This window comes from Telmatherina bonti, assembly GCF_933228915.1.
Source record: "Telmatherina bonti genome assembly, chromosome: 13".
Classification (NCBI taxonomy): Eukaryota; Metazoa; Chordata; class Actinopteri; order Atheriniformes; family Telmatherinidae; genus Telmatherina; species Telmatherina bonti.
This window is the reverse complement of record NC_136611.1, coordinates 28,922,422-28,950,406: the sequence shown is the minus strand read 5'-3', so window position 1 is coordinate 28,950,406 and position 27,985 is coordinate 28,922,422. Positions and strand designations below refer to the sequence as shown.

Sequence of the window (27,985 nt, the reverse complement as noted above, 5' to 3'; positions counted from 1 at the left end):
CCTCACCTCCTCCTCTATCGCTTCCTCAGGTCTGAGCAGGTGTTTGGCCCGCAGTCAGCGCCCAAATCAGATCCATTTCATCTGTAATCAGCTGGAGTCCATGGCACTGATGGAAGAGATCAGAGCACCGATCAAAGAATTATAAGCCAGCCACGCCTGACCAGCCGACCATAACAACAAGAACAAGGCAGCGAAGTGGGGTCGGGGGTGGGGGAGACAGGGCAAGCGAGCAAGAGCTGCAGCGCTGAGGGGATGAAAGGAGAGGAGATGGAAATTTTGAAGGCTTGCAGAGTCTCTCAAGGGGGAGACATGAAAGAAGTGGGGTTCTGGGGGAGGCAGTGGCCAGAGAGGCTAAGATGTTTTTACGGCTTTGTGTTTTTTTTTTTGACATTTCCATCCAATGTTTAAAGTCAGTCGAAACGCTCAGTTTCAATTTGGGATGCAAATTCCCATTACCATGCGAAGGGAAGTGGATAACACCAACTTGATGCAGTTGAAAAGAGAGCACATATTGTTGATGGATGCTGTCAGAGGGACTTTTAGAGAACATTTTTGTCGGACATATCAGAGCAACATTGTTACGATCACACACCCTTTTGTATTCATGTCCTGCAGTCATACACTCCGTGTGCAGCTGATCAAATCCCTCTTTGATTATCAGTCTTTCATCTGTGCCAGCTCAACACAAACACACCACAAAATCTGCCCCCACACACACAAAGCCACACACCCACAGCTCTTTAATGTCAGTTGGTCAGCAGAAAGCCTTTTATTTACACCTGTATTCGCAGATAGGCTTGTTACTGCTATCACTTAGTTGCAGAAACACTGAGGCTTGATTTTGCTTCAAACTGCATGTGTGTTTGTCCCATACAAACCACTGTGTGGTTTAAGCGTCCACCTGTGTCTTTGTGCCAAGGCTCGTAGATGCTGAGGGTGCGTGGTGTTGGATGTGCACTTGTTTCCTCGCCAGCGGAGCGCCCGTGTCGGTTCCATTAATGCCACACTCTAAATGCAAGAAGCACCATATCGGCTTCGTTGAATACACGTTTCTTTTGAGTGTGTGAAAAAACAACAACTTGTTGTCATTCTGTTGTGGCTGAGAATAAGTGAAAGGTAAAACTGGTAGCAAATAGCAAGAAGTCCATGTTGACTTCCTCGCACTTCATGTCCTGCAGGTCATCAATTTTGCAGGAAGAGCTGTAACACAATATTTTTCCATTCCAGCATCGAAGTCGTTTGCTCTGGACTTGAACCCACAGCCTTAAAATCTCTTACTTACAAACTGCCATCTGTTTTGTTTTGTTGTTTTTTTTTCTCGTTTGTATTGCAGACATTGAGCTAAATCTTTCAGACTACCATCCTACAGGGTGTGAGCTCTGATTCAAGTCTTCAAAACTGATTATGATGGACCTCAGTGTTTTTAAGAGTTGAACTCAGATCAGAACCTCTAAGCTGTGAAATTCAGCGAAAGTGGAGATATCATGCTATGATGCATTTTCTCCAAGGGCCTCTGGTGCGTTCACAGACTCTCGGTTAACATCTTGAACCCATCAGAATACATTTAAATCTCAAAAATGAAACTGGGTGAACTCAGGGCACAGATTATCATGTTGCAGCGAATCCTTTTGTGTGGAAAAATAAAAAGTTTTTGGCAATTTAAAACCGATTTGCTGAAGCAAAGTTCAGAAAGTTGAACTTTGCCACAAATTACACTGTTGTTATGGATGGAGATGACATCACAGGTAGAAAATACTGCACATTACAGGAGCTCTAAGCATTATTTTTATCCTTCCAAAAACTTTATTTATTGATTTATTTTTTTATTCATTGTCTGAGAAAATCTTTGCTTTTTTTTCAAGTGTGTGTGTGTTTTTCTTTTGTTATTTTGTTGTATTTTTTTTTCTGTTTAATACTCGACTGCCAGCTTTGCCTCCTTTAAACACTGAGCAGATGTCAGATAAGTTGCATGATAATGAAGTACATTTTTTACATTTATTCATGATTTATATAAAATTGCTGCTTTACCATCGTTTACTTCTTCTTTTTCAAAACCAGGCTTAAAAATGGCGTCGCATGTTCTAAAATGAAACAGCGTGTACCACCTGGTATGTGTGGTATCACGTTGTAGGGGGTTTAGAAAGCTGCCCGTGAGAGATTGCTAACATATCAGTAGCACTAATGCAAATATCTGGAGCAGGGGTGTCCAAAGTCAGCCCTCGACGGCCGATGTGCCGCAGGTTTTCGATGTATCCCTGCTCTAACACACCTGACTTACACTGAACGGATCCGACAGCTTATGAAGTTCTGCACAATGACTGATTCATTTGATTCAGATGTGTTGGAACAGAGATACACAGAAAACCTGCAGAATTGTGGCCCAGAGCTGGACACCGCTGATCTAGAGATTAGCAGGTAAGAACTTATTAACATTCATGTTAGCATGCTAATATGAATTTCTTTACTCTCGCAGATGCTATTTTTAGACTTTGTCCTCTGTAAAGTCTGGAAAACATGAACTGTCCTGAAAAAACATGCAAAAAAATTGATGAAAATTTTACTTTAACTTGATGCTGGCAAGATGAAAGTTGTTAGGTCACACAGTACATCCTCTGAAGACCATAAACGTCTGTAAGAACAATTCATAGCAGTCATTTAAATATATATTTTTTGTTGAATTTATTAAAAGTGCCACTGTTAATTAGTGTCATTCTAACTTAAACTAAACCCTTCTAGTGAGCATTAGTCTTGGTTTCAAAATGTTTCCTGTTTCAGACAAGTAAGCTGAAAATCAGCATTTCTAACATGAATGCAGCAGCTCCGGCCTCCCGCAGTGATGATTTCAAAGTGCGGGGAACACAGCATAAAAGTAATGCAGCCGCTCTGAACTCCCTTTTGTCCGCAAGGTGTGAAATTGTTTGATCTAACTTGTTCCATTAAGCTGAAACAGCTTCTTTGTGTAAAAGAGAGTTTTCATTTGTGTTTGTTTTGAAATGTTGCCGATCAAATAAAAGGAGAAGGGAGTTGGGAGGGTAAAAGGGTTGCAGGAAGGAAGGAAGGAAGGAAGGAAGGAGGGAAGGAAGAGAGCTGATGGCAGCTCTGTGTTAGTTTTGCATGCAGGCAAGGTGATGGGTGGGAGCCGTCCAAGCCCATCCTGTCAGTATGTGTTAGAGTGTGTGAGGAGTGGTGGGCAGCTACGGGTTAATGGACATTAGGTCTGTCCAAGTGCGATAGCCAAAGTAGAGACGGTGAACGATACACCCAGGCTCTCTGTTGCCCACAAAAAAGGTTAAAGGTTGAGGTTAAAAGTCAAACAACGCTTGGAAGGAGTAACAAATCACTAGGGACTGCACCAGAGGTCAATGTGTGTGTGTGTGTGTGTGTGTGTGTGTGTGTGTGTGTGTGTGTGTGTGTGTGTGTGTGTGTGTGTGTGTGTGTGTGGCTTCCAGGAAGGTGGGGGGGGGGGGGGGGGGGGGGGAATGAAAAACAAGGAGACAGCAACAGAAACCAGAAAGGCGTCGTAGAAATGAAAATAGGACAGACAGATTGGGGTTGAAAATGTTCCTCTCTTCCTTCTTTTCCTCCCTGACATCCGCTCACTTATGAGGCAACCCAGTGTTGCTTCTCCCTACAGGGACTCATCTCACCTCCAAACACACTCTGACATGAAACAAACACCGAGCGCTCGCACACACACTCGATGACACAAATCGACAGACGCACGCAGGATCTCGGCAACCTAATTTAGAGCATGCGGCCTATTTCTCAGTATGTTTTAATGAGCCCTTCATGGTGGAGTGCTGAATGAGATTATTAGGTTGTTGTGTCTCAGCTCATTAGCTAAACCAGGCGCACCAACGACACCGGCAGCTAAAGGACTTGACGCCGCCTGTAGAGTTATGTGACACCGCAGGACCTTAAAGAGAGTACGGTGACAGACGGAGCAATAGACTTAATTTGGTCATCAGGGGAAAGTCTGACTGAATCTCGCTTCTTTCAGCACAGCGAGGAATCAGAAGAGTGGGTTTGATGGCAAGAAATGGAAAGATTCATCATAAGCCGAGTGCAGCCTTCTCCCCAGTCGCTCGTCAAGTTCCCTGCAGATGTGCCTTGAAGATTCAGAGAAAGAGTTTAGCGTCAGAGTGGTGCCAAATGAAGGGAAGCAGTCAACAATGCAGAATCGTACTGCTAGTAGCTCGTTGGCTTTTACTTCTAGCGAATGGCTCAACGTCTCAGCACAAATCACTGCAGATAGACTGAAGTGCAGAACGTTACATTCCTCTAAGAGAAGAGGCTGCTAGTCTCACATTCATCGCAAAGGAAGAGCAGACTTTACTACTGAGAGAGGAAGCGGTTTTTCACACTTTGTTGTTAACATTTGTGCCATGAAAATTTTAATGCTCAAATCAAGGACTGCAAAGAGCGTTTTTTCAGTGTTTCGCCTGTGCTGATGGAAGACTTCAGTGCTGCTGTTTGCCTCCACCAGAGCAAAGCCAACCTTATTAATCTTTGTTAACGAGAATTTGCATAAAAACCACCTGAATTTCAGGAAACACGATGAAGAGTTGGAACTCCGGAAAAGGAAGAACCATTGCGCTTTGGGCTCACCTTCACTCTCAGAGGTCTTTTTGATAGAGGTTACAAAAGTTGTACTAAAATATTCTGATATATTATCTGTCCATGTGAAGGCCTTACAGCAGCCTGTGAGAGGCTCTGCCCCCTGCTTGCAACCCAAATAGAATTTAGCAGGTATAGAAAATAGATGGATAGACTGGTTCTTCTTATAGTAATCCGTTTGAAACATTTGACTTAGATCCGCGTTGATCTCCATCAGTTATAGTGCTTGGCTGACCCCTGGCCTCCCTTAGCATCTCTGGCTCATTTTGCTATGATGCTACTGAACGTGTGTTGCAAGCTGGACGAAATTGTAAATGGTGCCGTTCCTTTCATGTAGGTTGGAGTCTTTATTCATACTGAAAAGTACATAAATATGTAACACAAGAAAATACATAAAAGTCATGAAAAAAGCTAATTTTATTGGAAATAAATGAAGAAATGCATTAAAAGTACTTTAGGACTGCGTGTGTGATTGGATGAGTGTGGCTTGTGTTGAAATGCAGACTAGAAGCACGCTATGCAAAGTTAGTCCAGTTACCATTTAAACGTCTCTTAATGAAAATGTAAGGAGCAGAGGTACAGATGTTGCAAACGAAAACAAAAACCTGACGGTAGTAGAGATGTCTGTAGGTCAATAGGTATTCATATTTCAAAACTTCCAGCCTCTGCTTCGATATTTTGTCTATAACTGAAAGTGCTACAGTAAAACAGTGCAGCATTTAGCTGATCTGGGAGAGCAGCTGCCTCACACAGAGGGGCTGCAGTTACTCACCAGCCCAGGTTGAAATCCCAGCCTGGGGCCCAGTGCTGCGTGGCTTTCTCGCTCTGACCCTCTTTCCTCTTGAGAAACTTACAACCACTTTGTTAGGAACTTATTATCAAGGTGAATGTTTGCAGTCTGTAGCAGGCAATATTACTCATAAAGTTATGGTTGCATTTCCATGAAGACTGAATAGATATGCAACAAAATCCATTTTCGATGAAATTAACTTCTGGTCACCTAAACTCTGGATATGCAGCTTCAGCAGCTCTTCATTTATTTGTACAACATCATCTGTTCTCTGATAAAACATATATTTACATCTCCTTTTTATGTCTAAAGATAAAATCCTCTGTGCTCTTGTGGAAATTTGAGGGTCAGGGTTAGTTCATGCCATGTATTTTTCTGTACAACTGGAAATAAAAGTCACAAGGGAAATAAATTAGATCAAATCTTTAATCTCTGGCAACCTTTCAGCCTGTAAAGGTCTTTCTTTAATTGCTCTTATTACTAAATGTTATATTTGAATATTTAGGAGAATGGAGTAAGATGGTAAAGTGAGATTAAACTACTTGCTTGTGACAAATGTGCACAGCAGCTCTGACATTTTCTTGACTTCCTGTATGTGAGAAGACAAACAGCTGGACTCTGACTCAAGTTTCTATTTTTAAATCCAGAATTTCAAGTTCGATAAGCGTCATCATTTTTCCTCATTTGTGTTGTTTAGCTTCATATCCGGGCTTGTTGTCCACCTTCTTCATCCTCATCCTCTCACCTGCATCCTCCTCATTGCACCGCAGTGTTTACATGCTGCATTTTCGCTTCATTCGGCCTTCAGGATGCCTGACAGTCTTTGTCATGTCTCAGCACAAAGATGAAACAACTGATGCTGAGGGAAAGATTTTTTTTTTGTTTTGTTTTTACTCTTAAGCCCCATCTTTCTTTCTCAATCTCTTCCCCGCTCACTCAAGCGTTGACCAGGCAAGGCCATCCTCATCGATCCAATAAAGCTGGTAGCCGGCGTTGCGAGGCTGGGAGAGCTTTCAGCCAAACCCAGCGTTTAGGCACGCTCATTTAACAGCGCATCGCCATGATCTGATGTGGAGTTGAAGGAAGATTAGGAGAGTGGGTTGGTTGTTTTCGTGACTTTTTTTTTTTTTTCTCTCCAGCCTTTTCTTATTTTCCACTCAAAAATATAATCAATAACAGTCACACAGGCTGGATGTGGACACACAAACACGCACTACGCACACACATCCTTGAGTCTGAATTACCTCCCCCGCCAACCCACTGAATAGACTAAATATTTGTTTGTCTGCAATACAATTTGTCTTCGTATGTGGGAATAGGTGAAAGAAAGGGGAAATTGTACTAACTCTGTTTTCTGAGGTACTTTATTTTTATTTTGTTCTGGGTTAAAGGTTGACATTTTGTGCCTGCTGAAAACTAAATGGGTTCCTTTCTTCAATGAGCACACATCATCAGAGGCACTGTTTCACTCAGTGATGCACGGCAGCAGGTACAGAGGGGCAGGCTTACAGATGGTATGTGTGTGTGTGTGTGTGTGTGTGTGTGTGTGTGTGTGTGTGTGTGTGTGTGTGTGTGTGTGTGTGTGTGTGTATTTACTCTGTATTTCACTTTTTATGGGAATATTATTATAATACCAGCTTTTAGATGGCTCACTACATGCTCCTGTCTGTGGTAGCTGAATGTAAGTTCAGTAGTTGCTAGTTAGTATTATTGTTTTATTTGACTTGCTTTACATTAATGTCATTAAAAAGAAATTCATGTTAAGGAAAATGTTAAACTTATTTGAGTCCAAGAGAAGCACTTACTCGTAGTGTTATGTGTCAGAGAGTTTGCTGTGGATTAGAAAGTTTTTCTGCAGCAGTTTGAATGGAGGAAAAATGACTTTTTGGCCCTACGGCTCTTAAAAGTGACATTTAAAATGGAGTGCCGGATAATCACCGCCTTCCTACGAACAGCCTTCTGCTTTATTCTTGAGAAAGAATTTTGGATGGCTTCTGTATACAGAATATTTTGCACTTTAAAAAAGTTTTAAGTTTTATGCCTGATTCCAGATGTGCATTCAATCTTCCAACCATTTTCTAGCCTTACCTAAGGCTGGATTATCCAATGGGCATTAAGGGCACAGGCCCAGGGTCCCACGCCCACTTGGGGCCCATGTGGGGCCTACATAGGGCAAACACCAGCAGTCTGGACATGAAACGAACTGTACATATAAGCCAGATAGTTACACCACAGTGTCTAGTGTATTGCCACTGGTACAATTGGCTGTGAGATGTTAGAAAAATGCCGTTTCACAGTATATCATTCACAATTTTTACAATGTTGTGGTAGGCCCCTGGAACACTGTGGGCCCAGGGGCCTATGCACTTTTAATCCGGCCCTTCTTGTTCAGAATTGTACATGGTCTTCAGCCTATCCCAGCTGCTATCAGAGAAGAGGCGAGGTACGCCCTGGATGGGTTTCCTGTCCATCACAGGATCACCACAGAAACAAACAAGGCAAACAGCCACTCACACTCCCTCCTGGTGTCAATTTAACATCACCAGTTAACCTAACCTGCATGTTTTTAGACTGTGGGAAGAAGCTGGTGTCTCCTGAAAGAACTCATGCGATGAAAACATGGCAACTCCACAGAGAAATGCCCCAAGCGGAGGTCTACACCTTCTTGCTGTGTGACAGTAGCATCAACCAGTGCATCTCTCTTCAATTGAAAAACATTGTCTTATTTAACACTCCTAAAAGCTCAATTTTAAAATCAGTCCAAACATTTGAAAACTTAATCAGGCCATTAGCATTGCTTCTTATTAAGGAAGGTTAGAAAACATATTTAGCCATTTAAATTAGTTTTAATCCTTTAACCAATAAATCACTCAATAGTTCTGTAAACCTCTGATTTATGGTGATATGAGAAAGAATGTAGGATTTCTGTTTTTTTGTTTTGTTGGTTATGAAGACTTTTACCCTTTCATGCGATGCACCAAATCCACTAATGCCTGCAGGTCAATATTAATTTACTTTGAGGAGTCCAATATTGATATGGAGACTGCTAATCAAAAATAAATTGGACTATTTAAAGCTAGTTATGCTTGAAATTGCTGTTGTTTTAAGCACTTTTGACTTTCTATTCTTCCTCTAAACCACAGCCAAACTCCAGTCCTTGAGGGCCAGTATGCTGCAGGTTTTTCGTTGTTTCCAAGCTTCAAAACACCAAACAAAAAAAACAAAAAAATAGGTTGACAAGAAGCTGTTGGATCCATTTGATTTGAATCAGGTGTGTTGGTGCAGGGAAACAACAAAAACCTGCCGGATACCAGCGCTCGAGGACTGGAGTTTGCCACCCCTGCTATAAATTGATGAATAAAAGATTTCAGGGCTGGCACATCCTCGAAAGGCCGTGCAAAGTTTGCCGAGAGTCACTTTGCCGAAAGTGTCTTCTATAACCCTGTGCAGCCATCTCACATGTTGCACAAGTCAATCATCCTGTGCTGTTATTGGGCTGTAATGCTGCGTGTTAGCTGCACACTTGACATGTTCATTAGATATAAACCAATTAATTTACAACACAGAGCTATTGGATTGTCCTTGCCTCAACATTCATTTCCCTACACGCTGATGTTTGATGCGATGCCAGTGCCAATTAAACTCAGCACCAGCTTAATAAACGGCTGCTGAATTGGCTTGACAAGAAAGCGGCGATAAGCTATTTCTGAGCTTTCTGAGTGGTGATAGCTGGGTTATCACTCAAAGTGAGGGAGGGGCGATGAAAGCTTTCCTGCACGAGCTCTGAAAAGTCGTTAAAATGTTTGGTTTGTTTTTGTTGGCAGATGTGCACACACACTCACACACACATAGAAACCCACACTCAGATTACAACTGTCCATGAAAGGCTTAACAATTTGCATAACTCACTGTTGTTTTACATTATGGTGGAATTTGATGGCCTTGTTCATTTTTATGTGACATGTTTATTTTTCTTTGTAGCTTGAAAGGCTGACTCGTTTTTTTGTGTCTTTTCTAAAAATGCGCACGTTGTAAATACTGCTGTTTCAGATATACAACTGAGCCAATAAAGGAAGTGAATTGCAGCTCCCGGCTGATCTGGCTTTTTTTTTTCTTTCTGTTTCTCGGCAGGCTGCCAGGAGCTTGGCTGCTTTCTCAAGTTTCACAGATCCACTGATTGGTCACTCAATCTATCAATCAGCAGCTGATTCAACAAGAGAGGCTAACATGAGAGGCACGAGCGGGATCAAGATCTTGCTCCTGGTGTTTCTGGTTGGATGGGAGAAGTCGCTGGGTCTCAACTGGAACCCAGTTCCTCGGAAGACTGTTCGATACCATGGTAAGTCAATTACAGAGCTAATAACTTTGTTGTATTTTTCTTTTAATCTGCAACAGTCGCCCCCTGCTGGTTGGTGCATATAACGCAGGTTGAAGACACCTTCGCATTAGCTTTATTTTTTAGATAAATCCAGTTTTTAACTCAATTTGTGTTCCAGCAAAATGGAAACGTGTTCAGATTCCTGACATTTAATATGCTTTTTTTTATTTTTCACTTACAAGCTATAACAGAACTTCTGGTGGGTCAAGTCTTTTTTTTTTTACCTAAAAATCTCTGAAACGTTTTCTCAGCTCTGCATTTTCTCAAAGGTCAGCAAAATCAATACAGACAGCAAATGGTTGATGTGGAGAATTTGTGAGTCAAAGGTTACCAGAGATACCCTCAACAGAAAAATCTGTGTGGGTTTAGTCGGCGCTGCTGTCGTATACCCTGATAGCCACGGCTCAGTTGGAGAGAAGTGATTGAGCTCAGAAGGAGAGCTGGTTTTACTGCTTTTTCCAAGCCATATCTGGAAAGTTTATTCAGAAAGTTTAGTTCTCCAACTATTCACTGGCGTGACAGCTGCAGCCTATCCAAGGCACGATAGCTTCACTGGTCTGGTATCCACTTCAAAACCAGTAGTCACACAACTGTATCCTATTACAACAATCAGGGAGGATTTTTTTTTCATTTTATCAGAGGTTGATGCTTTCAGGCCTTTGTCAGAAAGACCTACTTCAACTCAATAAAACAATAATCAGTCTAATCCTAGCACTCAACTGTTTTCACACCCTTTATCTCGGCCTTCCTCAGCAGCCAGACCCGGCTTTCTTTGCTGAACAATGCCAATTGTGGAAAGCTGAGAAAAAGTCTTTTTTTTAATCCTTTGACTGGGAAGTGCAGCACTCTCCCTCTTGAGGATTAGGGTGTAAGGAGAGTGAAAAAATATGGGGAAAAAGGTGTGTTTTTCTCACCTCTCTGCAGCACCTATTCCACCCTTCATCCTGTATCCATCCCGTCTTTTAAATCTCCTCCAGCTGTTTCTTTATACCGTTTATCCTTCCCCCCTCTTTTACTTTGTATGCAACTCAACACATGAACCTGAAATGCTCTCACGGCGTTTTTCACAAAGGGCTCCGATTTCAGCCACTCTCAAAGAGAGTGACGCTTGGTGGTGGCAGCGGCGGTGGTTTCAGAAGGGTGGGGGTCTATTTCAAAAGCTTTCTCATGCCGCTATCACCCACTCTCCAGCCCTCTTTGCTTTTTTTTTCTCCTCATAGCCCTTCTCTTTCTTCTCATCTACCCATACAGTGCTCTGAGTGGGATGCAGTGGGATATGAGGAGGGAACAGGGGGGGAAAAAACAATCAACATGGTGTTGATAGTTTGCGGTGAAGTGCTCCACTGTGACAATGCGAAGCCTGAGTTTGGCACAGATCAGAGCTGCATTTTGGACAACACACACACACTTGTGGTAAAGACACACCAGCGAGGGGAAAACTGGGACACACATGGTGTCGTGTACAGAAGGAACACAACCAAAAAAGTATGTTAAAAACAAGAAGGAGAAGAGAAGAAAAGAAAATGGTGAACAAAGACAGCATAACCTCTGGCTTGTGGTGCAGCTTTGCTTGTAGAAGAAGTAAAAGTTCCATCATTATACCTCTATCATGCTTGATTGGAGTGTTGCACTTGAGCTCTGAAAGATTCTTAAAGCAGTCTGATCTGCATTTGAAGCAAGAGGGATTATCCTATCTGCTGGCAGATTCCTCCAGTGGGTTAAAAAAGAGATTTCCAGGCAGAACACTGGGTTAAATGACTTATATGGATGGGTTCTGACAACGGGGCCGAGGAGGAGATATGAATGATACAAAACTGGAGGGGAAAAGAGGGGGGGGTGTAATGAAGAGGGAGAGATGATGCATAATAGAAAGAAAACTAAAAGCAAAGATTAGTAGAGAGACACAGACGGAGACGGGGGGGAGAGACACTGGCAGCAACACGCCTTAAAAGGACAGAAAGGAGCTTCAGACGATGGACAGAGAAGGGAAACCGCACACTCATCCACTGCAGGCCGTTCACCCTGAGTTTCATTCTGCGCTGAAGCGTCACTGCTTAGCCTCCATGTTAACGTGCATATGTGTGTGTGTTTGGGAGCATGCATGCAGTAAAACAGACTGTAGAAGACAGGCAAAGAAAAGCAAGACAGAGAGAGAGCGTATGGGGCCACATAGGGCGTGTGTGTTTATACCTATCTGTTAGAATATGAGAGAGAGGGAGAGAGCAAGTGTGCATGTGTGTCTAGCTGTGAATCTGCCTATCTAATCCTCTTTTGTTTATATGTGTGTGAGGGTGTGTGTACTGCTTAGGCTGGCAGTCTGAGGGATTTGGAGCTCTAGGCAGTATAGGTGGTGTGTGTTTGTGTGTGAGTATGTGTGTGAGTGCACTGGGTGGGTTATAATGGGGCAGAGATGGTTGAAAAGATAATATTTACCCCCACCCACCACTTCCACCCCTACCCCCACCCTGCAATTACATGAAGCTTACATGGGGCAGCAGAAGAAGAAACACAAACATCCTCTGTTCGGTGTCTCCCTTTTCCTCGCTATCTGTCCACCTCGTCTCCGGCTTCATCTTTGTTTTTTTGTGTTTGCTTGTTTGGCTTTTTTTTTTTCGTCTTTGCTTTGCAAAAGTCATGTATTGCCAATTTAAATGTTAGGCTGTTGTTCTTCTTAATCTCATTTGTCGAGGGAAAACAAATCACCATTGGCTTCTAATGAGACATTTTATATCCACACGTTATATATGACCCTTGTAGAGCTGCTAATGAGAGCTGTAAATTCACCAACTTTTTATTTTTCTCTGGTTTCCTCTTTCTAATCATTGACAAAGAGCGTGTATCTTGATTTCTTTCCACTTTTATGAAGGTAATATTTCATCTTTATGTTTGTTTTATAGTTTTGAAGTTTTTTGTCCTTTTCAAAGCATTTTTTTTTGTCCTTGAATAACGATATGCTACTTTTCCTTCCCCTCCAAATGACCTGAATTAGCCGCCGTCTGTAGCAGAAGCCACATTTCCTGGGTGACCTAGATCTTTAACAGCGGATCATGACTGCATAATTTCCAGAATTTCCTAAATAAGCTTTACACTTTAGCTCTTAGCAAATGTTTCTAAAATAGGGTTAAGAGTTCATTTCCTCTGGACTATTTCAAACTGGGGATTAACTCGCATTTAAAGTATTTGTGGTGGCAGCATTGTGAATGTGGGATCAAGATCTGCAGTGCAGCAAGTCAACCACATTATGCATAGAATATGGAAACGCAGGTAAAGAGCTGTTAGTGGCTCTCAAGTCTGGGTTTAGATGCTGACATCTGCAAGATCTACAAATAGCAAATTGTGTCTTGAATCCCAATATTTGGCTAGCCTAACTAGTTGCCATGCAGCTGAGAAAATGATGTTACACACACAAGGTTTAGCATCAGAATACAACATTTGGTCCTGCGATGGACTGGCGAGCTGTCCAGGGTGTACCCTGCTTTTCGCCCAAAGACTGCTGGGATAGGCTCCAGATTCCCCGCGACCCTGAATTGGATTAAGCGGTTTAGAAAATGGATGGATGGATGGATAAAAAAAAAAGGACTGCATGAGTTTCTTGTTTATATAATATGTATCAAATTAATGTTTTTGTTAAATGTTATTATGCTGTGTATTACGCATCCTTCAATATTTGATATTAAAACATTTGAGGCATCTTAATAGCAGCCAAACAATTGCACAAAGCTAATGTTTCATTGACTTCCATTATTTCTAGCTTTTGCTAGCCATCCACACAGCACTAAGAAATTGGATTTTGAAATTAAGCGAGATTCGAGCTGCATGGATTTTGAAAGCTCAAGTCAAAAAGAACAGAAAGTCCTGACATTTGGCTAACTTGACTGCTAGCTAACCCAGCTAAGAAAATGGCTACATGTTACGATGTTACACAAGCTCAGAGGTTCCACAGCTGATGACAACATTTATGCTTTGCAACAGCGAACAAATGATTGCATGAGTTGCTTCTCATTTCAGTATGCGCAAAGCTAATGTTTGTTTTGATTACTTCTGTTATTTGTTACTTAAGTCTGCAATTTAAGTCGTGAATCCCAACAACTACATAACTTGAATGTTAGCCACCCAACTGAGAAAATAGGTTATGAAGTTACACATCATACATGATTTACAATCTAAAGCTGAATTTATACTCATGCGGTATCTGCATCAGGTCAGGCCCACCTGCTGATGCAGATGGAGTGTGTGTTTATGCTCTAGCATAGGGTCTGCAGTGGTAGTAGGGCTGGTATCTGCCGGTAAACAGGGTTAACAGGTTGTTTTGTTTCTGTTCTTAAAAAAATTGGGGGGGCGGCTGTAGCTCAGGAGGAAGAGCAGCTACAGCTTGTAGATGAAAAGTTGGGAGTTCAATTCCAGGCTTCAGTGACTATGTGCCAAAGTGTCCTTGGGCAAGACACTGTTATGGTATGAGTGTATATGTAAGTCACTTTGGATAAAAGTGTCTGCTGAATGACTGTAGAATAGAAATAAAATTATTTTAAACTACAAATAGTGGCTGATGAGATTCATTTAGCAATAGAGTTATATACATATAGAGTTACATAGTCGGGACAGGTCAGGTCCGTAGGGGTGTGCTCCAGGGCTCTGCGGACCTACGCAGAACCCGACGGTTACAGTGTAACCAACTTGATGCAGATGGCATGCGAGCATAAATCCAGTTTAAAACTAAATTAGACATACATAGATCATCAAAGATAGCCTCTGTGTTTACATTTATGTTCTTGTACAATAGTAAAACCACCTTGTGATAAACTACAGAATCAGTCCAAAAGAGGAAAAGTCAAAATTTTACATCCAATCTAAGTTTCAGCTCTTTGAGCAGCTTGTAGGTCTCCATTCCAGCAAAGCAGACTCCAATCTTTTCTGTTTTTGCAGGATAATTTTTTAGCCAACATTATTTATTCAGTTGAATATTCAGTTGAATAAAGAGTTCCTGGTGTATCACCTGATCTGCCAAACAAGGGCCCACATGTACGAATGTGGATGGCTGTCACAGCCCAGAAAGCAGAAGCTGGGATTGTAAAACACGCTGAAATAGGCTGTCCTATTTAAATACAATCACTGCTCATAGTTTTTGGATGTTTTCTGCATTATATTGGCTTAAATGTTGTGTATTTTATATGTAATTATTAAATTAGCCGGGCTATACATAATTTTTTTCTGTTTTTTTTATTCTCACCTTTCCATCTTTCATTTCTCGCCTCACCTGAAACTGTGTTGTAAAGTTACTTTCACTTCCTCAACAAAACCTGTTTTTACTGTTTTCTCTCAAATTCTCTCTGTGACACTATCTTGTGTCCTTTGTGTTGAACTTTCTCTTGTTGGGTTACTTGCACACACACAAACACACACTGACACATTCACACAACCGCACCGTGAACCTTAAACTCAGCCCAATGACAGAGGCCAGTAATCCGAATCTTGAGTATGATAAAACGCAGCAGCTGTGGTAATACAATGAAAGGAAGAAAAGAAAGGAAGAAGGAAAGAAAAGAAAAGAAATAGGAGGAGTGAAGCTGCTAGGAGTGCTAGAGTCCTTAGAAATGTGATACTTTGTTTTAAATCTCAGCAGCAAATCTTTCAAGAGAAGCCAAAGCAAATGAAAACCTCCTGAATTATAAAAAGAAAGTCAGAATCAGAGATGGTGGACAATAAATAAAAAACCTCGTTGTAGAATGATAACGGAAGAGGGCCAGGCCTCTGACCTCTGGAAACCTCTCTCCCTCTCTCCCAACCTTTCTTTTTTCCCTTCCTTTTCTCTGTCTCACTGCTCTGTCTTCTCAAACCCTCCAATTACAGTAATGAGTGGTTGAGAGTGAGGTGGAGGAGGAGGCACAGAGAGGCTGTGCATGACCGGGAGGAAAGATGGGGGAGAAGGAGGGCAGCAATGGAAGGAGGAGATTCATCATTGCTTTTATCTGCTTTGAGTGTCGTTCATCCCCTGACCCCACACTGATTGGTCAGTGAAGATTAACAGCCGGGACCAGATGTCAGGACCTGGAGTGCTCTCTGTTGTCATTCTGATTTTGCAAGAGCAGATGTGTGAGCAAGTGGGCATGTGGATTAAAATGAAAATGCCACTCTGAGGCAGCTCTCATCCAAAGCACCTTCTTGTTGTGGTAGTTTGACAGCTGAATTTGTGCACATATTAACTATACATCCTAAATTACATATTGAAAAGATGGGGGAGGATCCTGCTTTGCACGCTTTTGTGCTGTAAACTGAATATCTTTGAATTTTGTTTGCTGATCATGCCATTTAAGTGATGCACATGCAGTTTTTCGACATGCGGGTATGAATTTCTATTGCATTTCTAGGATTTACCATATTTTTGCATCCTCTGTTTTGCTCAAAGGATGGTAAATTTGCTTTCACACTGCAGGCAAACTACGCCGGGGTTCACTGTGAAACAAGATCCCCAGTTTTCCCCCAGTTTTCACTCTTCTTTGATTCTGCACCAGAGTCCAAATGTGCGTTCACACTTCTAGGCTAACAGTATTTATGAAAGTGGACTGGGGTTTGTTTAAAGTAGACCAAACAGTGCCAGTGTAAACATGCCATGAGTTTATGCCCACAAACGTGCTTTTGTCTGGAAATGTGTAACACTGTCTTTGTTCTTGCCTTGTATCCACCCTACTCTCCAGTGTTAGAGGTTTTTTATGATTAATTTTCTCTGAAATACACTGAAACACATCAGAAATTGATGTCATAAGTCCTGGTGCGTTTGGTGCCTCTTGTTACATGCTGCTTGAGTGATGCATCTGTAAAACAGAAGCAGCTGAAGGGAATAGCGTGGCATTTTTATGAGCTGTTTAAACAATTGCTTACATTTACAATCATGGTTCCTGTTGCAAAACCATGAAAAACTAGCATTTGTACATTCTGTGTAGATTCTTTGTGTGTTAACCGTGAAGTTTCTGTGGTAAGCTGCAGTGAGTAACCCATGAAGTAATTGTAATCATGTCATTAGGAGTCCTTCAACAAGGTCTATTATAAATGTTGCTGAACTGCTTCAGTATCTATTTTTAAACAGATATGTAAATTAGGAGAATAAACAGTTTTGTTTTGTTTTTGTTTTTGTTTTTTTGAAATATGACTAAGCACTGACAAATATTTCATCATGAGTGCTTGGGTCCTTGGGTTTTATACTTGAGCTGAGTAAATAATCAGATCCCATGTTTGACTGCTATGACACCCACCAGTTCTGGTGTAGCGCTGCACCCCACAGTCTTTTTAAATACCATGTGTTCTCCATCATTTGAAAGCATCACAGTAACTCTTAGCATCTAAAATATTCAATGAGTTGTATTCCAGAAGTGAAACAGTGTCATTGAACTCCGCAGGCTTCCTGTATCTGTTCATGTGTGTCATCACCACAACACGGTGCACAAAGGTCTAACTCTCTCCAGCTGCTGCCTGCCTGCCGCTGCATCAGTCATACATGCTGAACCATGACGTCGGGGTTGAAAAGCTTCACTTGTGGCATCAGCCAGTGCCCGATTTGTTCGGCTTGTTGTGGATTGCAACCTCCCCTTCTCTCCCCTTCCCTCCCCTTCAAAACACATGCTAAGCCAGGCTGTTTTACCCCACCCCCAAACCCTCTTTTCATCTTTCCCCTTCACAATCCCCTCTAAATAAAAACCTATTCCTCATTGGGTTGGTTTGTTCCATTTTGTGTTAATCCACTTATACCACTTCTTCTCCTCCCAGTTCATCAACCTATCTCCCAGTTCTGTTGAATTCAACTGAATATTCATCAAATAATCAGTAATATTAATAATAAAGCCTGGCGGGGATTATACTGTATATTCTCCATGAAACAAGCCAGCAAGTAAAGATATGTATATCTCTCCTTTGTTGTTTCTATCTCTGTGCTCTCATTCTGTCGTGCACCTGACTTTCTTGTAAACTCCTCCAACAGGAAAAGCTCTTGCATCCATGTGGGAGTGTGTTTGTCTTAATGTGCAGATTGTTGTTTGTTACCTGAAAGAGGATACCTGCTCAGATGTAGCCTTGACAATGCTGCCTTGTGTCTCTCCACATGTTTGCTTCACAATGTCTCTCCTTCGCTTGTCGTCTTGCCTCTTTAGTTGTTTGCCACTTCTTCAAAGCTTTCCCTAAAATAGGCCTGTAATCATAGTTTGGTGTGTGAGTGGTTTGGTGGTTTGAAGCTATAAGAGGAGGCTGAGTGTATTTATAGCAGCGAGAGGGAGGCTGATCACAGTCGTAAGGTCCAGATTGAGAGCTTTTCAGCTGGACATAAAGCAACAGACACTCCCTGAGTTCCTTCTGTCCAACTTTGTGCAGCAATAATGCTTGGGTGTTTTTCAGCCTGCTTGGGTTTGGGTTGGTGGTTATCATAGTTCTGATATTTGTCCTCATTTCTCTCTGTGTTGAATTTGTAATAGACAAGTGACCTGTCCAGGGGTTACCCCGCCCCTTGCCTTTGCTGGGATAGGGTCCAAACTCCCCATAATCCTGATCAAGATGAAGTGGATATGAAAAATGAATGGACAGATTTGGGTTATGCTGTGTGGTAACACTGTAAAATTTTTCTAAGATACTTTTCTCTGCAGTGAATGTATCCACATCAGATTCCTGATCACATGAAATTGCATACACACATTGTGTTATGTTATGCTTTCCTGACAAGTGTTTACATGGAGTCCAATAATCGAATAGTAACCCAGAAAATAATCCCAGTATTACCAAATTCAGTTGCTATTTTGCCTTTTTATTCTTGGTTAGTTTTCAGTATATTAACATCTATGAATTGAATACTTTTTTATTTTAGTGTTATCATTACTTGAGTTCAGTCTTTAGTTACATATTTATAGAAAAAATAGCTCTATGTCCTTAAAAATATTCTGCAAACTAAATGTTTTGTCCTTCTTCCCTTTTAGTGCTATAGATGTAGCAGTTGACCTTTTATGACCAGAAATTAACATATTCTCATAAAGCAATTCACAATGTTGAGATGTTCTTCAGACTTCCTTTTTATATAACAAAATTACATTATTGTTATGCAATATTAAAGTAATAGAATATAAGTTTGCAAAGACTTGGTAAAATATTTTTTTTTTAGATTTTAGGGGTTTTGTGACAAACTTGTGTCAACCCCATCTCTTATCATTTTTCAAAGAGAAAACAGAAAAATGGATGAAGGATCACCACAATGTTGTTTAATGACTGAAAATGAGGAAATCCATAGCACAATTTTAGAAATACCTATTTTAAAAATAGTTTTTAAAGGATTTTATGAAATTTGTGCTCTGAAATATGGTAGAAATGATCTTTTTTACCATGAAGCACAACCACAGAGAAAAGTCTGACAACTGTCAGACTAAACAGTTAGCGTCTGTTAGCCTCTGTTAGCATATGTTAGCATATAGCGGTCTTGTTTGAAGCCTAACTATGATAAGGTGGAGGATCCTGACAGGAACTGCTGAGTACTAAACATCCCCATTAAATGGTGTGGGATGTTTTGGAAGTTTTGGAAATTAGGCATGCTTTATTTATTTGAACAACTAAGTATAAAAAATGTTTTGAGTCATTTTATGTTAGCTACTCATTTTAGCTAACAACTTTGTGATCACATTTTTTTTTTTTCTGTATGTAAGTCATAAGAATGGAACAAATGAACTACTATTGGGTACAGATTCTGTTTTCAGATGGGAATGTTATGTTGTAGATTTTAGCTAAAGAGTTTAATTAAACAAAACTGAAAGTATGTCTCTTCATCCACAATCTGCAATATTATGCACTTTTATGCAAATGAACACTATCTACCAATCTACTCCAAAGTCAGTTTTTGTTGCATTTATGTGTCTGAATACATGTTTATCAGCACAAATACAAACCCCCAGATGTCTGTCATGTCTCCTTTTTTCTTTACATCCCTTTTTATTACCTTTTTTTTTATCCCAGGTGAAAAGGCATACACACTGTGACAGCACCCAGAGAGAAGATTTTGTTGTGCATTAATCACAGATCAGATCTGTTGTTGGCGGTGCTGACCCTGGTCAAGCCCTCTGAGTTGTGTTGTTTTTTCATTCTGGCTCACCATGTTTCCTTTTTGTTTGTACTTCTTCCATCCTGTGGCACTCATTATGCCTTCCCTTGTGTTTGCCCTCAATTTCTGTTCGCACTGTTTTATTTATATTCTCTCTTTTCTTCTGCTCCCTACAAAGTGTTGTTTCCAAGCATCAAAGGACTTGTAATTTAACCCAAACCGCCCATAGACATACACTCACTAGGTCCTCATGTGATGGGGAAAAAAATTAAAATACCCTTCGTATAAAGATTTAAACAGTACTCCGTTGTCTGCAACCAAAATTTATTGCTGATTAGTCACAGCTTTGCTTGCAAATTATTTGTCCAGAATTATTTGACTCCATTTATCTCAATGCAATCTGTTTCTTTTCAGTTTCAGTCTTTAATCAGAATAGAGGCCGGCCTAAATATTACCCTAAAATTCAAATATCTGAAAAGTACAGATGCTGTTTTCATTGGCACTCTCTTTCTGACACGCATACATACACGAGCCTGCACACAAACATTAATGACCCACAGCTGTGGCCAGTCCCGTAGCTGTTAAATAGACAAACCCACACTCATGCAGATTACAACTTTACACACACGTACACACAGCCTTTAGCCTCAGGGCTGCCACAGTGTGGTGGCAGATGGTAAGTGTGTCTGCATGCATCGCTTCTTAATGACAGAGCGGCTCATCACTTCAAAAAAGCCACTGGGAGCAGAACTTTCACTCTGCTGGTGGAGAGATGCTGAAGTCACTGAGCAGGTACCCTGGAGAGCTATTCAGGACTGAATGCAAGTGTGTGTGCAAATCCAGTGTGCTTTTTAGCTTCCTCATACACTGCACATAGTCTGTGTACATGTGCACACATGCACTGTTTTGTGTGTGTGTGTGTGTGTGTGTGTGTGTGTGTGTGTGTGTGTGTGTGTGTGTGTGTGTGTGTGTGTGTGTCTTAGCAGAACAGCTCTGAAGTTTTTTTGCGCAGCTGTTTGGAACACAGCAGATGTGCTCAGCTCTCCCCCGAGGATGTTGCCTCTCTCTTCACTCGCTCTCATCTCGCTTCCTCGTCCACACATACCCTCCAATGTTTATACATTGCTGCTCTTCAGATAATAAGCTGACTTCAGTACTTATCGCTCTTCCTTCCTTTGCTTCTTCAGTCCTTCTTCTCTCTTCATCTCATCTCACTCCTTTCATCCCTCCGTTCCTCTTAGGATTTTATTCAACTCCCAACTTGTCCAGATTTTAGGTTTTAGAGGTTTGCTTCACCAGTCAAGGTAAAGCTGCTTTAAAAGGGCAAAACTAATGAACACAGTCTGGTTTACTGGGAGTTTACCATGTGGTGTCCAAACTGCATGTCCACCTGCTGCAGATTATTGTAACGCCAGGTGGCTAGTTGGCTCAGGCTGCTCAAACATCCCATCAAACAAACCTCCATGTTTATAATTTGTCTTTACTAATTTGGTTACTAGATGTGAAGTGGTGGTTTACAGTCTTCTGTTTCAGTTCTGGCTAACTCGACACCAGGTTAACATCAAGAGAGAGAGAGAAAGAAAACTTTGAATACTTTTTCAATTTTCCTTGACATTAAAATCTCAGACTATATTACAAATACTTGATTTAACGCATGTGCTTAGAACTGCTGCTTTCTCGCTTCTAATGTGAAATGTTTCCAGCATTATCAGAAAATGATATGATGACCGCTGGGAAAAAATAAAAGAGGAGACTAAAAGTCGTGAATTATCAGAATATCTGTGACTGTAGATATTTAACACGTGAGCATGCCTTGCAGCCCTGCAGGGTAAGACGGACAGTGTGATTCTGCTTTCATTCTCTGGAATTGTCAGTGCAATCACGCTCTATTGAACGCAATGTTTGTTTTCTCTCCTCAATCTCTCTTTTGTTGGATGAATGAAAAGAGACATTTTTGTGTTTTAAGATACAGAATTACATGCACTCTCTCTTCAGCTCAGTAAATACTTCCTGAAGATCCTGAATCTTTCTGCAGTCTGAAACTCAAACTTAAAATCAAAATATTTTTCTTTATTAGTGAAAAGTAATGGGAGCATAATTCAGAAATAAATCGTTATTGTTGACTGAAAAAATAGTAAATAATAATCAGCAGGTTTAATGAAACACTCAGCATCTTTATAAATGGTCTGACAGGAAAGTGAAGCCTTCAACCTGCAGCATTTCACATGGTCTTCATCAGCAGGATGACTTTGTTCTGAATATAGATGTTTCTGGCTTCTATTCCTCTGAGCTCTTTGCACTTTTCTGGGCTGTCAGCTGAGGGGTTCGGATGTGTTTTTAGGAATTTCTGCTCCATTTTTGATGAAAGGAGGTTTTGTTTAAACTGATCTCAAAGATTTTTTTTTTTTTTGCTTGGTTTTCTTTTACGTGCGATTACTTTCATATGCCAGAAGAAGGGTCACTTTGTCTTTAAAGCAAAAACAGAAACTCTTCTGGAAACCTTCTTTAAACCGTGAATAAAAATCCTCTTAAGTTCAGTGATATCAAGGGTTTTTAGTCATAACATCAAGCCCACCTCCTTCCAGCACTGTCTGTCCTTGCCTTGTCTTTTCGTTTCCATACATATTTACACACTCTGACTTTCACACACACAACCTACTCCTTCCTCTAGAACAGGCTTCTTCATGTAGAAAAGTCTATTTAGTCTCAACTAGGCCACAGCGTCACATGAGCAGTTAGTCACACCATAAATCACACCAGTTCCCTCCATTCCCTGCCCAGATTTCTGCTGCTATTTTCAGTCGTGGATAAAAACGAAGAAAAAAAAAAACAACAGAAGATGTGAAAATGTCTGTTGGAGAAAAGCAAAATCCCGTTCAGTTCACGGGATGGCGTTGTGAGTAGAGCGTGTCGTCATCGTTGTCTCCTGTTTTGTGCACATCCTATCTGCTCAGATTACATGAGAGAGGAAGGGAGAGGAACAAGGTGACACAAGCAGCGAGAGTGTGGAGAAGAAAACTAAACACCATCTTTTTTTTTTTCCTCATCTCTCTCATGTTCTCTGATGCCCTGCACGACCGGTTTGTTTGTATGCTAATTAGGGGATTTGGATGGCTTGTGATCGTGTATGTGTGTGTCCGTGTGTGTGTGTGTTGATGGGATAGTGAACAGCTAAACAGCGGATGCATATTTTTCAATTTTCACCAAAAAAGATGAGCTTTAGTTTTCTCCTTGCAGATTGAAATGAACACTTCCTGATGTTCTCAAATTAGTCTAATCACACCAGTTCAGCTTTTTTCCTTTGACTTCAAACAGCCACTAACAGGTTCGATAAGGATGCTAACATACAATTTATTTTCTGAGACCGCCTGAAGATCGTAAAAGACCTCGTTTAAACCTTGTGTTAAATTGCAGCTTGCATGGAGAAGTTCAGGCCACGTAATGAACGATCTAATCTCCCCCACAGATTTACACCCATTATTAGTGTCCATTTATAAGCGTTCCTACACTTTGCATGCTGCCCACGTTGTCACTTGGATCTCATTTTCCATGTGCAATAATGCTAGCAGGTCCGACAAATCCCTGTGTTGTTGTGTTGCGGTGCTCTGTAGAGCCTGGATTATGTTGCTCTTTTCCATGGAGGGGGGGGGGGGTTCTTCCTAATGCTTCAGTCTGACTTTTTAGCAATCTATGCTCTAAAAGCTGCCTTAAACTGAAGGAAAACACATTTCTGGCTCTCTTGAACAAGTGTATTTGATTTTCTTCGCATGAAAATCCCCAGTCTTAATGGAACTAGTATGAATTCATATTTTTTGGCATCCGATTTGATCCAAACTCTCTTTTAAAACTCACATTAAAGCGCAGACTGATTGAAGCTGTTGATCTGTTGAAGCGTGTTTCATCGATAAAACGATATTGTGTACTCTTGCAGTCCTTTTCATGGTGATCTAATCTGTATTCTCAATATCGTTCTGCTTTAAAAGCTCTAGATTCTGGCAAGCTTTGCTGTCAGAGCCTTTCCTGGCAGCTTTAATGCTGCAGACCTCTGCTGTCTTCATTACAAGGGCTGGTCTGAGAAAGCATCTTGTTTATTTGCACAGCCTTTCTAAATACACAACATCCACCTTATCTCTTTTCTGACATGCAGATCTGGAAATGATCAAACTTACCCCAGAGACAGTCTTCTCCTCCAATTTCTTAAAGTAAACACAGTACTTGGCAAACGCTCTGTGGCGCAAAGCTCCCTCCTGCTGGTGTCATTTATGACAGAGCTGGAAGTTAGATAGATGAGTGTTGGAGTGACGGTGTGTTGACACAGTGATCCATACAGCTCAGACAGGACTTTCACTCAGGAGACGGAGGTTGGTGTCCAAAGTGGGACCGTTAAAAGGACATGGGCACTCAGTAGCTCCCCAAATGGTTACACAACACATTGAACACATTTATTTCTGCTGGTATTTGCTCTGTGAACAGGTAGGCTAAAGTGGCGTAACAACCAGCCAGCCGGCTGCCTCAGTTAAATGCAGGTTGGAATCCCTCTGCTGCGAATAGGCTCACCTTTTGCCCGTTCCTGTGTGTTCTCCTTATTTTCTTTAAGGGTTATGTGAAGAACTGCTGTTTATGTAGGGTAATTTATTCTTTTTTTTTTAAAAGATTTTTGTGATTATAAGTTGTGGTGTTGGACTTAAAACTTCAACCTGCATGCAGGTATGTTAGGAGGGTTTAACCAGCTAAGATGGTCATGCATAGGAGCGTGACATCACCGCGCTTCTTACGTCTATTACCATCCTACAGTTTTTATAAACAGGCTTATTTATGTTCAACTGAGGTTTGCTGCTTGCAGCAGTTTTAAAAGGAAACTGGTTTTTGTTGTTTGTTACTATCTGGTTGTGGAGGACATGAAGATTTTTCTCTCTGTGTATTTTCAGACAAAGGCCTCTAAGTCCTCCTGAACCAGCAAGATATTAACAAACTTGATTTGACTTGTTAATTTCAAATCTGATGATATTTAAAAGTTGCAGTCATGCACATTGAATTTGTTCTGGCAGAAAGTTCTAATAAAACTTACAAGGATGTGGTTCATCATGATTACCTGTGTCATCCCAGTACCAGTACTACAGTATAAACACCACAAGACTCAGCTTACAGATTTCCTGTTTTCTACTAAAATGCAACAACATCAAGTTGTGTATATTGTTTAAACTTAGCTCTGGTTGTTCCTGATTTTGGGGTCGTCGTCATCTCAGCAGCAGATTGAGTTATTTGTTGCTCATTTAATAAAGATTAATTTATTAAACACGCAACGCAGCTTGTGGTTTACCTCGTTCATCTGCTTAATTTTTTCTTTCCAGGTGACATTTAAAATAAAACTCTGTGACTAATAATTTCATATATTTCACCTTAACATGCAGACAGTGTGGCTTTCCACTGTGATTATTAGAGTCATCATCATCATCATCATCATCTGATTCTTTAACTTTAGCATCATCTACTGTGCTAATTTTTTTTTGCTAAATATATCAGCTAGTTTCACACATTGGGCTGTGTGGCTTTCCAGCACCATTTCTCAGAGCCTTCCCAGCTTTGACAGTTTGGCAGGAGGGGACTGCGTCAGGTGTCACCAGTGCCGTCCTGATGTGTAGAAGTAACATATCTGCAAACTGAGCAGACTAAACTGTGTCGTGACGGTCAGAGAGACCTATTTTGTCACCTAATCTTGGCACATGTTGTGACTTCACCACTTCTTAACATTAACTGCTAAAGAGGTCATGTTTTTTTTTCCCTGTCAGATCAAGGATTGTCTGGGTTTTCACCCTTCACTTCTGTCAAAAACATTTTTTTTTTTTTTAAATTTGATCTTGATTCCAAGCTATTGCATGCTGTAAAGCCAAACTAAGCTGAGAGACGCCATGATGTGTTACTAAATGTGTTTTTTCATAAAACTGGAGTTTTCTCCTCTCACCACATCAGCTAAAAGCAGCGTTTCTTCAGGGCTGTGATGTAACGATGCATCGATGTGTCTTTATCCAGATGTGCTGGACAGCATGGCCAGGTTCAGCGTTCAGGGAGTGTTCAACTACAGCATGCTGACGCTGTCGGACCACGAGAGGGTTTTGTATGTCGGAGCACGTGAGGTGTTGTTTGCCCTGGACCCAAACGACATCAGTAGACAGCTACGGCCACAGGTAACACACACACACACACACACAAACACACAAACACGATGAAGGTGTATTTCTGTCTCTGAATATGAATAAATTATACATAAGTCCATGAATGTTGTGGGAGAATTGATAGAAAATGAATGACTACCTGGCTGTTATTGCAAACCAGCAGACATCCAGAAAAGCTTTTATAGAAATGTAACAAATTAAATGATAACACAACATTTAATATTGTCGGGCATTCTGATGGACAGCTCAGGAACAAAAAGCATCCTCTGCATGGCTTTGTCATGGAGATAAAAGTTTTATTCCAAATTCAATTACAACATCAATTTGGTTGGAATTATTACAAAAGGCATTTAAATATAACGGCACCGCTGAGCAGGAACGGGAACATAAATCATAAAACATCCCCTCTTCTGCAGCATTTTTTTTGTCATTTATTAACTTACAGAATAACCTTATTTTATCCTGAGAAAACACACAGACAAAATAATTTTTCAGCTGTCAGTCAGAGAGCTTAATGCTACACCACTAATGTCAAACGTGTGATGTGGTTTCTGGGTGTTTTGTTGCTGGGATCTGTATTTATTTTCTGACCTCTGCAGGCTCGGTTAAGCTAACACTGTAAAAATGTCAAGCAAATTAATGCTGTCACAAAGATTTCTCCTGAAAGGTTCAAAACCATAATAAAATTAGGATTAATAGCTTGAAAGAGGGACTGCAGACCTTTTGCATTTTGCTCATTGACTGATGGTTGACTGATCCATCTTGTATCTTACTTGTATTGTGAGCTCCACCTGGTAAAAAAAAAAAAACATCTTGTATTCTTTTGCATTCGCTCTGGCAACACCTCCAGTAGACATCTGTTACCTGAACTTACAACATTTACATTTTAAATAGAATGTTTTAAGTTTTTAATAAAAGAGAGAAAAAACATATTTACATTCTAGATGCACCCAATTGCTCATAAATATAAATAACAGGTGGGCTATTGTGTTTGTTTTTAAGTTATTTCTTTTGTCTGTTGCTAAAAAGTCTATCACAGCGATAGCCCAAACCATATTGAAATCGTAAAGTGTGCAAATATTGACTACAGTATTTCACCTCTGTCAGCACAAACACACCCACTGTAAATATAAGGGAGTAAATAGCCCCTCATGTAAACTTGCACATATAGGCCAAGCCTCCTCCGAGTTGAGGATGCATTTATTCATTTTTTCCCGCACCATCCTTGTTTTCATTTAGGTTTCTTGTCTTTCTGTGAATGACTCTGGGGAAAACTGATTTCTTTCTATTAACAGCCTTGACTTGACCTGCATCACACATTCTTGCCAGAGACACGCTAAACCCTCAGAGGCTCCATCTAGTTTTGCTTTGCTCCCTCAATAATTGGTGCGTATTGAAATCAATACAATTACAGCAATGAAACGAAGGTCTAGTGAGCAGCCTGCAGTGGTTTGGGAATTTCTATCTGATTTACTGCTGTAATGAGAAGTTATTAGATGCACACATACACGTTCTCACACACACAATGTCACACTCAGCCTAGCCACTGGCTGTTTGAGTGAGCATTATGAGTCTTACAGTAATGATAAGACCACCTGTTGTCAGCCCCTAGCGTGCAGTATAGACCGAAGGAGCCAACAAAGAAAAGTGGCTTAGCAAGGACAAGCAAATAGTCCATCCCCTGTGTTACTATCTACCCATCAGTCTCCTGCTCCCGCTCGTTCTTTAAACCGCTGCTTTTCATTTCCTCGCCGCTGTCTCACTGACTTTGTCTTCATTACTTTCTGCTCTGTCTTCCTTCCCTGGAAATTCTCCGAGGATGTTTCTCTCAGGACGTCAACGTTTTGAAGACGAGCGCTTGTCATTTGTGTTCGCAGTGCTTTCTTCTGCATTATGTTGTTATGTTCTTTTCCGCAGGATGACGATGAATTGCGTTTTATTGCTTTGCTTATTAATTTCCATTATGC

The 27,985-nt window shown here is 40.9% G+C and overlaps 1 protein-coding gene across 1 annotated transcript in view; it reads left to right on the top strand.

The window, feature by feature from the left end:
- The window catches only part of sema4c (sema domain, immunoglobulin domain (Ig), transmembrane domain (TM) and short cytoplasmic domain, (semaphorin) 4C), an 87,956-nt gene that overhangs the window by 39,780 nt on the left and 20,191 nt on the right, over positions 1–27,985 (top strand). The window contains exons 3-4 of the mRNA XM_079251491.1: positions 9,539–9,746; positions 25,876–26,030. Of these exons, the coding sequence (XP_079107617.1) occupies positions 9,635–9,746; positions 25,876–26,030 (267 nt within the window). The 5' untranslated portion in view covers positions 9,539–9,634. The remainder of the gene's footprint in view (positions 1–9,538; positions 9,747–25,875; positions 26,031–27,985) is intronic.